Raw genomic sequence first — 18,061 nt, forward strand, 5'->3', positions numbered from 1 at the left:
GCAGTTTGGGGCATGCAATGCATTACTTTCTCTTTCAACCCCCTTCACATCTTCTAAAAACAAATATGTCATTGATAAATAATTTAGATAAAGTTATTTTTGCCCTTTTTCCCCCCTTTTCTTTGTGACTTCTTACAATGTGGCTTTTAAATAGGGGGAGGAACCTGATGAAGATGATGCTTATCAGGTCTTGTCAACACTGAAGAGAATCACTGCTTTCCACAAGTAAGTAGGCTTCTGCATGTAACCGTCAGGGTTTGTGTTGTATGATTTGTTTTTGTAGTAGTTTGTGTTTTGTTTTTAAAATGTTAGAGCTATAAAATTTTATGGAACTTAGTTTCAGTGAGAATGGTGGAGTGTTGTGCAGAACATGGCACATCTCTTGAACATATAAGGAGATACACACAAAACTGAAGTCTTCTGTTTTGGTTTGGGGGGGGGGTTGTGTGTGTATATATGCACATACAAATATATATTTAAAAAAAAAATGTGAAGCTTTTGGTAGTTGTTAACATTGAATTTCAGAAGTGGTGTTTCTTTTATATCTCTGTTTCATTTCTAATGCTTCTAGTGCTCACGACCTATCAAGATGGGACTTGTTTGGCTGCAACTACAAGTTATTGAAAACTGGCATCGAAAATGGAGACATGCCAGAACAGGTTTGTAGCTAAAATCTGCTCTCTAGGTACAACAGTAAATAGCTTTTGTTGCTTCTATTGGCCTTTTTTAATTTATTTATTTTTTCTTTTTGATTTCAGATTGTTATTCATGCACTGCAGTGCACTCATTATGTAATCCTTTGGCAGCTAGCAAAAATTACTGAAAGCAGTTCCACGAAGGTATGCCTTGTTCCAGATGTGTTAGTAAACAAATGTTTGTATGTACCTGCAGTGTCATTAAACAGGAAATGTGATGGAATCAATTAAAACTCAAAAAAAAAATTTATATGTATACCTTTTGAAAGCTACATTCCTAAGAAATTCTTCAGAATTCATCATTTTAACAATGAAGTGCTTGACTTTTAAATCATAATATTTCCCTAAATTGTTATGTTTATTATTGACACACACATTAAGTTGAAAGAATCTTAAGTAATTGAATATATCTGTTTTAATCATGGAAGACAAACCTCTGGCAAATGTCATTTTTCTAATTTTACTTCTTTAAAAATCTCAGAGAAGGGATTGCAGTTTCTTATGTCCATGGAATTAACATGCTGTAGGTATCTGTCATAGTTTACTGAAGGGAAAAGGACTCAATTTGCAATCGATGAATTGTATTATATTTTTTTAAATTAATAGATTAGCAATTAATTATTACAATGAGTTTGTTTTAATGTGAGGTTGTATACATTTTTGCCTTTTTTTCTTTGTTTCTGGGTATGGTGTGTGGGCTTTAATATATCATAGGAGTAGAGAAGTGTGATATGTAACTTGTGCTTTTTTTTTTTAATAACAGAGAACACCTATATGAGATCATAGTGTCTTCTCTTTATATTTTTAATCATATTATGACTTCATTAATTCAGTGAGTAATTGCGGCCTTTCTGACTCAGTCATAGAGTCTGAAATTCTGCTAAATGCAAAATTCTTGAACACGTGCTGGTCAACTAGTTCATCATCTTGCTTTTAACAATTACTAAAAACAGAATATCAGATACAAAGTGCATACATAGATCATTGAGAACTATTTATGTGAGTGAAGGATTTGGAAGATTTATTAGCTTATTCTTTTAAGGGGAAGCAGCAGTCTGAGTTTTTGGTAGCAATGATTAAGACTTTATCACAAATCTGACTGTAGAAGCTGAACTAAATATTGAAAAGTTAGGTTAGAAATGAAGATTAACTTAGCTATTGTGCAGTAAAATGTAATTCGTAATACTTTCCAACAGGAATGAAAATAACTTACTTGGAAAAAATAGTCCTTTATTAATACTATTCCTGCTCCATTATAATAGTATTTGGTAAATTAAGGCTTTTACAGTTGTGGTTGAGAAGTTAGACCTGTTTTATTATATTTAACTGCTTGAGTGCTGCCAAATATATACCAGGTATGTACAGAAGTTCCATTGACTTAGGTTCAAAAGAATTTGACACACAGAACCAGACGTGACAGGAATGTACTGTGCCTAAAGATCGTTGTTCCATAACAAAAATTAAATTCTAGCCCTGTGCTGTCTGTGAACAGGTTGACTAAGTAAGAGAATTGGCTTCACGATACAGGCTGTTGAAAGTAATAAATATCAAATTAATTATACATATATATTTAAATTTAAAAGAATAATTCTCTAGAAAAGGAAGAACGTATTATTGTGTGTAGTTCTCTTGAGATTGGTATAGCAATCTGAATGGTAAATGTTCAGAGAAAACCTTGTATGTAGTGAAAGCGTTCTAAAAACATATTATATTTAAACTCTGTACAGTCATAGCCGATAAGTGGCTGTTGCTTTTGTGACTCCTGTTGAGATTAAATGATGCATTGTACCAGTGTGCTACCTGTTTTCTTGAAGGGAGAGACTTGTTTTGTTTTAGATTACTTGGATAGTTTTTACATTTCTCAGGGGTATTTCTTTGTCTGGCCTGACGATAATTTGTAATCGGACTTCCCCAGTTCTACATGAACTAGAATCTTTGCATATTTTGTTGAGTAACTAGAAGATAGGACACCAAATATGCTATGCAGATGGTTTTTGTATCAGTTTGATATTTTATTTGCTCAGTAATTTACTTTGCTGGAAGTCATTGAAAATTTTTGAAGCTACTTTTAAAATTACTTATTTTTTAGAGAAAAGGGGAAGAAAACCTCAACTCCTATCTGATGCTTTGCTTTATCTCCAAGCAGTGAAATAAAAGTATACTACGTAGCTGTGTCTGGTTTAGCTACACAGCTACCTAAAATCTGTACTTAGGGCTGAAAATACAGATATTTTAAAAAGAAAATGCTTTGTGCACTGTTTTTTTTGTTGTTACTATTTATTTTTAATAATTCTGCCAATTTCATCCCAACTTCCATTTCTATTGTAATACACAGGATGACAAAATTGAGGAAATTGCTCCTTGCTAATTTTGTTTGTAATAGTGAATTTAACTAATGCAGTGGACTTTGATTCGCATCTACGTATGAGGTCTGTGGTGGATAGCTCTGAAAATGCATGCACTGTATATGAATATGAAATGGAAAAGCTGAACAGTTACATGGAATCTTTCTCTTTAAAGGAGGATCTTCTACGTCTGAAGAAGCAGATGAGAGTGTTCTGTCAAATCTGTCAACACTACCTGACCAATGTAAACACTGCTGTTAAGGAACAGGTTAGTGATTGTTGTTTATCCTTATAGTCTTCTAATATTATACTTCTAAAGAAGTGTCAAATACTAGCAAAAGGAACTATTCAAGTTTATGTGAAGATGTGGGATAAGTGTCTTGGATGCTTAGGCTTAATGCCCTTTGAGTCTCCTGTGTATACTGTGTTTTTGTATATGTGCCCTTTTAAGTAATGTAGCTGGGATTTCAAAACCAATTTGAACTTGAATCTTTCTAGTAATTTTAGGCAGCATAAATGATTTGAAGGTTTTTTGTTTTTTTTTTTTTTTTCAATTGTTCTTGTTACTTTATTTAAACAATGGGCAGGTGCACTGTAGAAGCATTACAACTTGTATGTTAGGTTGGAGAGTTACATCTCAAACTCTTAGTTGTCATGTCACACACCTCCAGTGGAGCTGCTTGTGGATTTGTAGACAGAGTTGGAAGGGATGGGAACAGTTATATAGAAGATGCAGGTTATTTATTTTTCAGAGTGCTTTTACATTGCCAGGTTTCCACTATTATATATATGTAACAAAGCACTCAAGACCCATGAAGAAAACAACCTTCCTCTCCCATTGTTGTAAACACATGGGGACATACATGGTCAATTTTACTCTTCCTTTTTGGTATGTTGCTGCATACAGAGTATGTTCCTCACTTCAGAACCCTAGGATTTTGTGCATCTCTGGATCAAGAAAAAAGATGAGTAGTTAGTGTGTGTGTGTGTTAATGAAAACACATATATGCACTGTAACCTGAGGGATTTCATTGTTGGGAAGAGGCATTCATTCTTCTTGGTCGCCTTTCAGTACACATACGCACTGGTGAATTGTTAACAGCATTGGTTTGAGGTGCTTGGAGACTACTCTAGCAAGTGCTTGGAAGCCTCAGCAGTGATGTACTGCTCAGGTTGTGATCGGAGCTTCAGATCTAAGGAGTTAGGGCATTGAGTAAAGCTTCAGATTTGACTAGAGTTCCAGTGAATTGCATTCTGATGACCTATTCGTCTTACCAATTTTGTAGTCAGTCCCTCATGTAGTTGTTCCTTGTGGCTGAGAGTTTTAGCTGAAACCAAGTCCTTAGATAATTCAAACGTAAAATATATAGGCATTTAGTCCATGTCAGGAATGCCTGGTATCTCAGGTAGGAGACACAAGTCCTGGCTTTTTTAAAGCAAATACAGGCATGAAGGTTTTGGGATTTTTTTTCTTGCTTTTTGAACTGAGATATCTTGGGAAATGCTTGCCTTGAGTTCTGAGGGTAACTGTGTCAGCTGTAGGGGCTGGGTCTCTTCCAGTCTGTGTTGAAATAGTCCTTCAGCCAGGACATTTGTATGGATTTCAGGATCCACTGAAGAGCACTGGTAACTGATGGCAGGATTAATTCAAAGTAAATGCCATAAAAACCTTTAGAATGCTAAAACAAGATTAAAAACAAACAAACAAAAAGTCTAGCATTTCTCTATGAAGAAGGACCAAACTATCTTCTATAGGTGTACTTTTAACTTAAACAAATAGAAAGCCCAGGAGTGTTTTTGCTATAAAAGGTGATTAAAAAAAGAACCTTGAGCTTGTATTTGAATATCTAGTCCACTTAGTCATACAATTGCAGGTTTTGCAACTCTTGCTATAACAAGAATCTTGTTATAAGTTCTTCCTTGAACTGCTTAAGCATGTTTTAAGTCTGAGAGTTAATTAGTATCAAAGTCATAAGGTGCAATGTTTGAAAGTATGACAAAAATCACTGAAGCTCTGAGTAGGTCTATTCAAAAATCTACTCTTAGTTTCAGGCGTGTGCCCTAGAAACAAATTGCCTCAGTCACGTAGGGCACATAGGTGTTTTCCCATTCTAATCTGCTGGAAGGTTACTTCAAGAGGAGCGTATGTATTTCCATGACCATGAAAATGATAGCATTTCCTTTGAGGAGTTTGAGAACTGATGTTTACACTAAAATACTTAAATACCCTAAAATTCGTAAATACTACCAAGAGATTACGGTGAAAACGATGAGGTGCAGCATTAAGCAATGTATTGTCCAGTTAGTTTAAAGAATGTCTGTCTAGGTACTGTTGTATTCAGACTTCTTGTGGTTGTAGTACAGATATTGAAATCTGATGTCATTGAAATCTGATGTAGACGTGTTTGCCAGCATAGTGAAGAGGTGGTTGTTTTTTTGGGAGCAAGACAGACCTTAGGATCTGAAGGGATTGAATATCCTCAGCCATGCTATGTGTTTTCCAGATGTGATCAAAACAATTAAAAAAGTGGAATGTTCTATGGCTGGTGACTGCAGAGTTCTCTAGTATCTTCATGTGGCATCCTTCAAGCAGAATTTGAGAGTTTCATGCTCTTCGTGTTTCATTCTTAAAATATTTTTTATATTTAGTTGGCTACATTTGTGCAGCATTTTTATTTAGAGAGTCATACAGCAACCTCATGTAAGAAGCTATTCACATTTATGTTCCAGTTGGCCTGTCGTGTTGATTAGGACTTAAGAGGCACCATCATACATTGGGCTTTAAATACTTAGCTCAGTGAAAATGTTATTCTGTATTTAAATAAATTAAAATCCAGTTACCAAGCAAATATTTATTAAGGCTTCTTTTTAATAGGCTTTCACAATTCTGTGTGACGTGTTGATGATCTTCAGCCATCAGATTATGACAGGAGGACGTGATATGTTGGAACCTCTTGTTTACACTCCTGATTCTTCATTACAATCTGAACTACTCAGTTTTATTTTAGATCATGTCTTCATTGATCAGGATGATGATAATAATAGTGCAGGTTTGTGCAAAACTTACGTTTATTTTATGTTGTTTGCCTTCTAGCTAATACATTTGTTTGCCTGTGGTATTTTGTGCCTTTATTTTTTTTTTCCCTTCTAGCAATGAGAAATGTGCATGAGCAAAGAGGTAGGTTTGTGGTTGTTTGTTTGTTTGTTTTTTTGTTTGTTTGTTTGTTTTTGTTTTTTTTAATGTCAGCAGCCACTTAAAGCCCTTTATGGTTTGGGGACATGTAGGGTAATTATGATGAAGGTTTGTTTTCATAGGCACAAATATTATATATCTCAGGAAGAGAGACTTGTCAGTGGTCAATAAAGTGCATTGCTGTCAGAATTGAAATTTCATTTTTCTAAACCCTGACCACTAGCCCGCATCATTGTATACAATACTTAAACTTGAAGTGTTTAAACCCGACAGTTTTCATCTTCCATACTCATTGCAGATGGACAGCAGGATGATGAAGCTAGCAAAATTGAAGCATTGCACAAAAGAAGAAATCTACTTGCAGCTTTCTGTAAACTCATTGTATATACTGTGGTGGAAATGAATACTGCTGCAGACATTTTCAAGCAATATATGAAGGTAAGTCAGAAGGCTAGTGGTTATACTTAGTAGAAGCATTAGAATACAGTAGCTGTGGATTTTTTTATTGTTATTTATTTTGTTCCTTGTGAGATAGCTGATTTGAAATATGAAGCCTACAAAACTCTGTATCAGCAGAAGGGCTGTTAAAGTTCTCTCTCCATAAGAGGGGGGAAAATAGCTGAGAGGGTTTCACAGTTCCTGTATAGTGGGGGAGCAGGAAGAAAACCTGATAATTGTTTTTACTTTGTTTCTAATAACTTTATTTTCTTAAGGATATCTGGTTGATGGTATATTTTCACCTCAGCTTTAAGTTTCAGGCTTTTTAAGAAATCTCACACAGGTTGACTTGGCATCTAGCCTTATCAAATAATTTCAGCTTAAGTTTTGTAGAAGAGAAGAAAATTGTTTTGCAAGTTTCCTTCATTTCTCCTAGAAAAAAACATGTTCCTTGTATCTGCTGCTAGTTTTGTTAAATATAAAATCCCTTGCCACCTGGGATTCACAGCTGCACAATAATGAGTTCATTTTGTGAACATGTTAAAAACTTGCTTCTTGATGATTACATTTAAAAAATAAAAATAAAAATTCAGGCAGCCTGCTTTTGTATGAGTGCCCTTTATTTATATTCTGAATCACTAAATAACTACTTAGTACTGTATTAAACTTCAACTACTTTTGAAACTGAACTGGCAGCTGTCTCCATTGGAAAAATTATGATTATGAAGTTGTCCATAAGAGCTTAGTTTAAACAGAAAATAGAAAACTCCCCATCAGAGATTAGATTCTAATCTTGTACCCTGAAGGGGTGAATATGTGCTATTAATAAGTGTGTCAGGGCCTTCAAGATAAATAGCTCGTTCTGCCTCTAAAGTAATATTGATGACATTAAACAAGAAGGAAAATAAATGGAAATACTGTTTTTTGAGGTATTTTAGGATACAATTTTGATGGTGTAAGCATAAGCATTGTCAGTTTTTTCAGTGTGTCTGATTTTTTCTTTCAAGTATCATGACATAGATGTAATTTTCTGAAGAATTCGATAGTTATGTTTTCAACTAAAATGGAAAGTTAACCTACTTTGTTTGGATTTTTCCTAGTACTACAACGACTATGGTGATATTATTAAAGAAACAATGAGTAAAACAAGACAGATAGACAAAATCCAGTGTGCTAAAACACTTATTCTTAGCTTGCAACAGGTAAGAATGATTTACAGTCTTCTAAGCATGAAGTTCCATGCAGTATATCATGTGCTGTTGTTTAATAGCTAGTGTGAGGTATTAATGAAAAAGCTCTTATGAAAGGTAGGTTTGAAAACAAACAATTACTTAGACCAGTTGTGAGTTTGTTTTTCAGTATTTCTGAATGTTTGGTAGTTGCTTCACCTATCTTTGAAATTAAAATATTTTAGTGCTCTCTTCAGTAAATGAGCTTGTCTGTGTGCAGACCTTATGAATTCAGTCAGGAGTTGGATTCGTCTGCTCACATGAGCCATCTGCATAAATCTTACAGGATTGAGGAGAATCAGACCAGTAAAGCACATCTCTGCAAACCACTTCAATTTAACATAGATGTGTGCTACTGTTGAAAGGAAAATGTATCTCAATTTGTCCTCTCTCTCCACCCCTTTATGTCAGTACTGGAGTTCATACAGCTTACATGTATCTGGTTGTGAACTAACCAGAAAAAATCCTTAGTGAAGCCCCTAAGACGGTTTATCCATCTGGATATTATTGCCAGTACAAGAGGAGGATGATACCTTTCCTTTTGATAGCAGTGTGACATTAACTAGCTGATGGAACTGCAGCACAAAATATGCAGCTGAAGGCTAGGGTCTCCTTTTACTGATTCTGCTGACTTTTCACTAGAGTTTGCAAGTATTTGTGATGCCAGGAAAATTCTGTCCTTGTTAATCTTTTCTGTCTCATGAACAGCCTGCCCCATATATTTTTAAAGGGCAGACAGAAAATGGATGTAATATGTGAAATTGCGCACATAATAGGAAGGCAGTTACATAAGCCTAATAAAACTACAAGAATAGTAACACAAGGGGACCCAAGTATTGATAAATATCCAAAAACAAACAAACCACGACCAATGGGGGAAGAGGGGCACACGTGAAAGCCAAATCTCCTTAAATTTAAACGTGAACTAGCATGTTTCTATGAAAACTAAAAACAGAAACCAAGCAGACAAGGAATACTAGAAGTAACAAGGGATAAAGGGATTAACTAAGTTGGAGTGAGCTGCACCAGCTTAAAAGGAAGGATGCAGCTGTGGGCCAAAGTGTGTCTATAAATGCAAGTTAATGTGTATAGCCTGACTGAACCTGGTTTTGGTTTATTCTGTTACATGGGTGGGGGAAGGATGCGTGTATTGCACAAAACTAGAAGATAATAGAAAAATAATCTGTTGAAGAGAATTACAGACAAATTGAGTAGGGTGTTGAAATAACTGATCTAAAAAAAAAAAATTATAAAGTTCAGAGCATTCAAGTTTGCTGGCTGTTGATAAAGAGTTGATTTTGATCCTCAGTGGCAGAGCTTCTGGTGGCTTTGGCAACTTCCCTGAAGACATGTTTCCATTTTAGAATTTCTTTTGTGTATTTTCCAAATACAAATACAACAAAATTAGTTATATAGGAGTAGTAGTTTGGCAAACTGTAATAATAAAGACCAGGTGAGAATTTACTGCATTTATTTTTTCTCTGTTAGTATACACATCAGGGAATCTTACTCATTTTCAGTATTCTCAACTCTGGGACATCCCACTTAAGGAAGTGCTGAAATCTGTAGTCCAACATAGTTTGACGCATTCCTTGAAGTGTACATATTGTCCAAGCTTAAACATACAGACCCTTCAAGAGTAGCTTTAACTTCCTGATCATAAACTTGTATCATTTTGGATTGTTGATTTAAGAAATAAAGCTGTAAAACACATTTTGCTGAAACTGAATTATGTGCTGTTTGGTCTAAAATTTGTCATGATCTTTTAATAAATGAAAATCTTTTTTTTTTTTCTTTTTTTTTTTTTTTTCATTTCATACAGCTTTTCAATGAAATGATTCAAGAAAATGGTTATAATTTTGATAGATCATCACCGACATTCAGTGGCATAAAGGAACTTGCTCGACGTTTTGCTTTAACGTTTGGACTGGATCAGTTGAAAACAAGAGAAGCTATTGCTATGTTACACAAGTAATTGTGTGCTTTGTGTTACTGCTATTTTTGTAGCACTTCTCGACTAACATCATTAAAATGTCTTTTCAGTCTTTCAAAACTAGTTTAATATAAACTGCATCAGCACTAAAGAAATTCATTTTAGTTATAACCCATTTATAAGTTAGGAGGTGACCGTGTCTTTGTTCCTGAATTAAACCCAAATGTTAAATCATGTTTTTCTTTAGCATCATTGTATAAGCCTGTAAATGATAAGCAGTGTTGATGCTGTCACCATAAAAAAGCATTTTAATGTACATAACAGTAAGAACAGATCCATTTAATTACGATCTTTGCCACCTGCAGAAAACTTGAAACATGAGTTAGAAACATTAGGATAAAAAGTGTGTCCATGAACACAATTCATTCGTAATTTGAACACTTTTTTGCTAGGACATGGAAACACTGAATGGTTGCTCCCTTGAAATAGGGGAAAGGTGTTTAGTTTTGATAGCTTCTAGTGCTGATAACTTATTCCTTAGTTTATGCCTTACGTAAATGAATTTTTAACTTTTCCTTAGGGATGGCATAGAATTTGCATTTAAGGAGCCTAATCCACAAGGTGAGAGCCACCCACCATTAAATTTGGCATTTCTTGATATTCTGAGTGAGTTTTCCTCCAAACTTCTCAGACAAGACAAAAGAACAGTGTAAGTATTTTCTTTACATTTTCTTTTCATTACAAATATTAATGATGCTAATATCTATTTGAATATGTATGTATGTGTATTACATTCACCCAGAATGGAATCTCTGGCACTTAAATATAACTTTACAGTGATGTAGTCAAGCATAGTCATAAAGGGTAAATTGTATTCATCCTTGTTTCCTCATTCTATGGTGAATGAACAGAAATCATATTCTGAATTTGTTATCGGTTGGTTTTGTTAACTAGGTGGGGAGCTTTGGGTGTTATATTGAATAGTTATTTATCTTGACATGTTAACATCATGTTACAGATGTCTTGCATCTTTCTAATTTTTTTTCTTCCATTTAAAGGTACGTGTACTTGGAGAAGTTTATGACCTTCCAGATGTCTCTACGAAGAGAAGATGTGTGGCTTCCTCTCATGTCCTACCGAAACTCTTTATTAGCTGGTGGGGATGATGATACAATGTCAGTAATTAGTGGAATCAGCAGTCGAGGATCTACAGTAAGAAATAAGAAAACAAAGCCAGCAACAGGGAAACGGAAAGTACCTGAAGGTAGAACTTCTCTCATTTTAAAACTTACTAGAGTAGATACTCAGAAGCTACATTTGTTGATCCCTATTTCTTAGCTTGAGAGAATTTGTGTGCTTTAATGTATATCTTTAGATAGGATAACTTTGTGTGCATGCCTGTGTTTAGTGGAAAAACTGTTCATCCGAGGAGTCTGAATAATGTACCACTGAGGCACAAAAGGAAGTAATGGGCACTACACTGTGCTAACTTACAGAAAATAAAAGCATTTTAAATAGTCTAGCCAGTGGTTACGAATTAAGGCCTTTTGGGGGTCACATGTAAGAATTTGTGGTGAAAAGTAAAACTGATTCTCAGGAAGTACATTTGTTTAAATTGTTTAAACATTCAATTTTAGACTAGTTTGAAAAAGTTTCTTAATACCCAGTGTTTTCTTCTAGCTGAAGAAAGCAGCAGTAGTGACAGTATGTGGATGAACAGGGAGCAAACAATGCACACACCAGTCATGATGCAGACACCTCAACTTACTTCCACAATAATGAGGGAGCCCAAGAGATTGCGACCTGAAGAGAGTTATATGGGTGTCTATCCTATGCAGCCTGAACACCACCAAGCTCCGCTTGATTACAAGTACGTAAATGAGTAGGTCTGCATTGTGCTAGTTCATACACAAAAACAGTTCATGTTTAAAATAGAATAATGGTCTTTTTAAGCACGCAAGTAACGTGGATGTTGGCTCAAAGGCAACAGGAAGAAGCCGCACGACAACAACAGGAGAGGGCAGCGATGAACTACGTCAAGCTGAGAACCAACTTGCAACATGCTATGTGAGTGAGAGTGAAATGTTACTACGGGGAGGGATTGGGAAGCATATGTTAAATGCAATACTATTCCTATATTTTTTAAGAGGGATACATGTTCTAATTCTTCGGTAGCATTATTTTTTTGTGAAAGTGCATGCTGATGCATTTAGCATAATATATTCACGTGATCTGATTTCTGTCTTATTTTTTAACTTAAGAAAAATTAGCAGTAGTGAGCTTTGTAATAAAGAGAACTGGGTGTGTTGAACCAACTGCTGTCTGTGGCAGATACATATAGTCAGTGCAACATGCAAAGCACCTTTATTATGTATTCTCAACTGCAGAATCCTTTTTAGAAAAGAACATTAAAATTACTTTAAAAGTAGGTGTTCCATGTGTGAAGTGAAGTTTAAGCTCAGAAGTTTATTTTTACTGTTTCATTCTCCTTTTACTTCTGAGTTTAGATTTCAGGATCTTTTTTATTTAAAAAAATATATACTCATTTTAAAGGAACTGCTGGCTTCAGCATTTCTGTGATCAATAAGGGTTTTGTCTAACCTAAAATTAACATAAAAATTGAGATGAATCCTGTAGTACTGGATGTCCAGTTGTGTATGTTGATTGTCATGAAAAGCTTATGTAGAACTTCTCAACCCAAACAGACACTCCTAGTTGCCTTGTCATAAGGCAGGCAAGAAAAACTAAAATCCATATTCTATTTAGGTGGCAAACCTATGACCTTTCTATGTAGGGCATGAATATTTTCATGGAAATCATTGGATTGGGTGTAGTTTTTATCTGCCTATCAGTTCCTACAGCACCTCAGAATACCAATTAGGAGAAGTCCCACAAAGTTCCTTAAGTTGATTAAGTCATTCTCCCCTACTCTCTTAGAATATTCTAGCTCATCGAATACTTCTTTTAATAGTAGTTAACACATTTATTGAATTATTTAATTTCTGTGTAATGGAACTATCATTTGTTGGCAGTTCATTAGTGAACATAAATTTGTTAAATATTCAGATAAAACGTAACTTGATCTAGTGCTAAATAATATGCGCTTTTTTTTTTTTTTTTTTTTCAAATTCAGTCGGCGTGGCACAAGTCTAATGGAAGATGATGAAGAGCCAATTGTTGAAGACGTGATGATGTCATCAGAAGGGCGAATTGAAGATCTCAATGAAGGCATGGATTTTGACACCATGGACATAGACCTAGTAAGAAACTTCCTTGTCCTTTCAGTCAATTTTGGGTTTGTATTGCTGCTTTCAAGTAGGATATTTGAATCAATTTTTCCTTTCGGTGAAACAGAAAACAATTCATGTTGATCTCTACATTCTTAAATGGCTGTGCCACTACGTATATACATATATCTTTTTTTTCCAAAGTGCCATACTAAAGACAAACGTGCTTCAATAAGGATGTATGAAAATATGTGTCCCATAAATTCTTATCCCTTGAAACTTCAGCTTCATTTATTATAGTTTAAAATTTCAATGTGTCTGTTCTGAAATTACTATTAATGTGTTTATTTGCTTGCTTTTTGTAGCCACCGTCAAAGAACAGGAGAGAAAGAACGGAACTAAAACCAGATTTCTTTGACCCTGCTTCAATCATGGATGAATCGGTAGGTTAACGTACGTAAGAGGAAAATAATCAGTCTTACTTCAAATTTTAAATGGAAAGAATGCAATCTTTAGGCTGTCTTGAGTAGCCCATTATGGCAGACTGAGTCAATGAAATGCTTTATGCTGTAATTCAGCTTTATAAATTCTAAGATAGTTGATGTTCTTTGCAAATTTACAGGGTTTTTGTTCTTAATATTTACATGTAGTTATGTAAAAATCAAAAGCCTTTAAATCTGAGAAGGTACACTTCTAGTATGGAAAAGAGTATTGCGGACGTTGGTAGCAAAGAGCATAAAAATAAAATAAAAATCTGTGCATACACTATATTAAAGCAAGTTTCCTGTTGTGATGAACTCAGTTGATTCTAGTGACATTACCGATTGTCAGTGTTGGATGATTTGTTTTTTTATAAATTTCCATATTAACTTTTATTTATAAGTAAGATAATAGAGAATATAGATCATAGAGACAATACAGATCTATGTTTATAGAGATGAGAGGTATTTTTTCTTTCCATATATAGTTTTAGGTCCAAAACATCCGAAGTCTGTAGTTTCTGCTTGCAGTTGCCCTTTTTATCCGACTTCATAAATCTGCAGTCTCTATTCTCTTTTAAAAAACTGCATGAGGGATTCCTTCTGTCTTGAACCACTTGTAATGTATGCAGCCATTTTTGACCTTGTGTAGCTGGTACAAAATTACACTGGAAATAACAAGCTGCAGCAACCCAGCAGAGGACAGTACAACAAGGCTTCCTGGGAATCTTGGACAGCTTGGTGGAATTTGGAAGACGATTACATATTTTTACAGTATTGTTGCAGCGCGAATCTGTTCTTGTTATGAGAGAGAAAAAAAGTCTTAATACTGTTTTAAATGCAAATCCATATATTTTGTGCCAGTAGGCCTTTGTTTCTAGTACTAATGAATCAGATTAGGTTGTGCATCTGGCTGTTGTGTATTCTGTTCTTGAAGTAACACCTAGAAAGTATATCACCAGTTTTCTAACTTTGTTTTAAAATAGTTCTTCCTTCCTTTTCTTAATTTTAGTTCATTGATCTGTGAAATACCAGTCATTTTTATTCTGATGACTCTGAAAATTTGGTCCTCTACAGGTGCATCTCACTGATTTTTCAGAAACCTTTCAGCTTTTCAGTTTCAAAAAGCTAGTTATGAATCTTTTCACTCTGCTTACTGTTAGCTAGTTTTCTTTCCTATTACTTTATTTCTCATTCTTGTTACCATCCTTGCCACGTGAGCCTAGGATTTGCTAGGCACTCCTTAGCTGCAGTTTGGGAGTATCACCACATGATGGCAGCTGGTTACAGTCACATTGCTCTGCAAGATTTTGGAGTCAATTCTGAGAGACTATCAGTGTCCTGCCTCCATGTGCCAGGAGAAGAAGCTATAGTCTGTTTCTCTGCAAGGAGGGAGAAGTGGCACGCTTTAAATAAGTTGGTATGGTGAAGGGGGCATTATCTAGCAAACCTTTCTCCCAGTAAGGACACGGCAAGGGTGATTTCTGCAGGAATACAGAAAACAGCTGCATCACAGAGAGCTGCCCCTTAGCATAAACTCCACCTAAATGAATTTAACTGTCTAAGTGGGAAAGTTCTATTAATAATTTAAGAGACAGCATTAAATTGTCTTAAAGCAGAGCTAAAAGTCACTGGGTATTTAAAATGTTTATAAACCAACCAACACACAAATCATAAATGCAAAAAAACCTTCTTTGAGTAAAGTTACTTTATTTTATTCATATAATTTGTTTGAGGTCCATCGTTCCTGGAGTTGTGGCGCTTGTTTCTAATACACGTAGACAAAATATATGAAATTTATTCAGATACACATAGTTTATGATCAGAATTTTAGCCCATCCTTTATTTTGGTGTCCATTACTGGTGCCAGAGGCAGCTGTGCTGGGCACAACTTTGTAGTGCACTAACTGTCAGAGGCAGGCAGTGCACTACATTTGTATGATGCATCTGAAGTGAATTTAATGCCAAGAACAGTAAAAATTGGTTTGGAAACAGATAAAATTGAACAGCAGTGTTAAGATTCAGGAGAATTAAGTCTCTCATGTCTCTTTCTGGTTTAGGGAGTTCTATAAAAGGTAGGACAGTCACAAGATGTGGAATCTTCCTTTTTGGCCTATCAGTGATGATACATGCTTTCATTGGCATAGAAAATCGTATGGCTTGTCCCCACATGGGAATGGAAACTGATTCTTCATTTGAGGAAAGCTTTTTCTTCACTTAATCACATAGTCTCCTGAAGGACAGTACTTTATTTATTTTTTTTTCTGCTTACTGTTTGATTTGTTTTCTATTCGCTTTCTGATAGAAATCACGTATTCTATACAAAACATTATGTTTGTGTCCTGGCTTGCTGCTGCAAGATGACCTTTTGTTTTTATGAGCACAAGCATGGCAGCAGTCAGTGTGTGTATAGAGTATTTTATCTCAGGCTTAGTTGCTAGAAACTGCACACTTGATTACAGGTTAAGGCCTATAGAATCACCATTGTCAAAGAATTCTAGGTTAGGCAACTAATTTTAAATGATTTTGCAATTATCTAAAATAATTAAAGCACAGTCTTTAACACATTCCTTCTGGATCTAGTTAATTTCAGGTGTGGAAAAACATTTTCTAATGAATGAGGAGCCCTTTTCATATTATTACATGAATTAGAAGTGTGGTGAATTTGGTTTGGAGGAAAAAAACAAAACTTACAATGCCTTAACATATTTTGAAGTGTCTTAATCTTAAATCATATATTAATTGCTTTGTTTTTGTTAAATGTGTAGTAGACTACGAATTGACACCATTTCTAACTTTCTTTTTAGGTTCTTGGGGTGTCAATGTTTTAATACCAGAGCAGCAAATAAATCAGTGGTGAAGTCATTTTCTAAGTGGAAGAGGAAGTTTTTCAATACAAAATTGTGGTAGATACAGTGAAATTCTGAACAGATTTTTCTCTAAGGAGAATGACATGCTTTCAAGATCAAGTGCATTGAAGGGGCAGTTTTGTTTGCCTGAAAAAAAAGAAATGTAAAGGACAAGTAAACAATTTGAGGATAAGCTACACTTTTTTGTTGGAAAAATCAATATTTTATTTATGTGCTATCAGTTCATTTCCAGATCATAAGGAAGTATTCCCTCTTAGTTTTAATCTAACAGTCTGAGAGGTGTTCGGTACAGATTTGAGCCCCTCTCTTTACACATTTGCTGGCTATACTAAATAATCATGAGCTGTGCTGGATTGCTGTTTACATCCATGAAGTGAATTGATAGGTGGATTGATTTTCTTACAGTGATAGAACCAGAAGAGCGTCAGTATTTTCAATTAAATGCAAACTTCAGCAACAGAAGGTTTGTATTAATTAATCATGAAAAAAATATGTAAAGCAGAATTGTAACAGCTTTTTTTTTTTTTTTTATCTAAAACACTTCTATTCCAAAAACTTCATGCTAGACTTCTCAGAAAGGTCCAGAAACTATGAAGTACCAGAAAGTAACAGTCATGCTTGCCCATTTCCAACCCTGAAAGTTTGCTTGTCCTTTAAGAAAAATGTAATGTTGTGAAATTCCTTCCAGTAGTGCCACTGTATTTTGTCTCCAAATAAAAGAAGCTTATTGTAGTATGTTTGCAGAAAAATTCTAAACAAAAATTATACAGCTTATTAGAGTGTGGGAATAGGGATCTAAATTTTAAATAAAATTATATATATATATAAATTGGTGCTGATTTTATAATTGCGCAGTTTGTTTAGTTTTTTCTTACTTTTAAATTCCAACTTAAAATTATGAGGTTTCAGAAATATATTGAAAGTTTAACAATGTTTAAAAATAGAAGAGCATGAGAATTCATGCTTTAAAAATGATTTTTAAATTTGTATTTTATATTGTTTTATCTATCTGTCTTTGCAAGCAGTCTTCAGGTTAAAGATACTTCTAACAGGTTACAGTACATTTCCTCTGTATGTAAATTAGATTGGATAATAGAAATTCATAAACAACCCATAATATTCTTTGAAAGCTAAGCTTTAAACTTCATTTTGTGTCCATTCACAAATAAATTAAATTTGGTCTAAAACAGAAAGTGGATCTATGCCATTTTGACATCGACTCATTTTGCAAGGCTTAGGCAGCTAGACATCATTTTAAAGGAAATATTAACTTATATTACATATGTATATTTTTTGTCAGTTGTCTCTCAGTTCTTGAGGTATATTATTTTAATCATTCCATGCCTTAATATGCTTGCAATACAAGAATCTCCCCAAATGGGTGAACACAAAAAGGCTTCCTGTTTTTAGACTCAGAAATTAAACATTCGGCTGTGGTAGCCAAAAACCATAGATTATCTAAAGGATCATGATAAAATATAATTATTTTACTAAGTCATGGGGTAACAACAAACTCAAAACTAGATCTGCCTAACTCATTTTACATAAATAAATACTCATGTCTAAAAGTACTGCCTATATTGTTTTTCACACCACTGCATTTAATAGAACTGCTGAGAGGACTGTATATATGATTTTAAAACTTAAGTTGA

At 34.5% G+C, this 18,061-nt stretch overlaps 1 protein-coding gene across 2 annotated transcripts in view; it reads left to right on the top strand.

Annotated features, from left to right (window-relative positions):
- The window catches only part of STAG2 (stromal antigen 2), a 74,347-nt gene extending 56,985 nt beyond the window's left edge, over positions 1 to 17,362 (top strand). Inside the window, exons 20-34 of one of the 2 annotated variants that reach the window (XM_032196052.1) lie at positions 155 to 225; positions 572 to 659; positions 759 to 839; positions 3,216 to 3,308; positions 5,916 to 6,090; positions 6,532 to 6,671; positions 7,772 to 7,873; positions 9,723 to 9,871; positions 10,414 to 10,542; positions 10,892 to 11,097; positions 11,514 to 11,703; positions 11,787 to 11,900; positions 12,967 to 13,093; positions 13,426 to 13,503; positions 16,347 to 17,362. In XM_032196052.1, coding sequence (XP_032051943.1) covers positions 155 to 225; positions 572 to 659; positions 759 to 839; positions 3,216 to 3,308; positions 5,916 to 6,090; positions 6,532 to 6,671; positions 7,772 to 7,873; positions 9,723 to 9,871; positions 10,414 to 10,542; positions 10,892 to 11,097; positions 11,514 to 11,703; positions 11,787 to 11,900; positions 12,967 to 13,093; positions 13,426 to 13,503; positions 16,347 to 16,370 — 1,767 coding nt within the window. In that variant the 3' untranslated portion in view covers positions 16,371 to 17,362. The remainder of the gene's footprint in view (positions 1 to 154; positions 226 to 571; positions 660 to 758; positions 840 to 3,215; positions 3,309 to 5,915; positions 6,091 to 6,531; positions 6,672 to 7,771; positions 7,874 to 9,722; positions 9,872 to 10,413; positions 10,543 to 10,891; positions 11,098 to 11,513; positions 11,704 to 11,786; positions 11,901 to 12,966; positions 13,094 to 13,425; positions 13,504 to 16,346) is intronic. The other variant, XM_032196053.1, reaches the window with a different exon arrangement.
- The last annotated feature ends 699 nt before the right edge of the window (positions 17,363 to 18,061 follow it).

The sequence above is a fragment of the Aythya fuligula genome, chromosome 13, assembly GCF_009819795.1.
Source record: "Aythya fuligula isolate bAytFul2 chromosome 13, bAytFul2.pri, whole genome shotgun sequence".
Lineage (NCBI taxonomy): Eukaryota > Metazoa > Chordata > Aves > Anseriformes > Anatidae > Aythya > Aythya fuligula.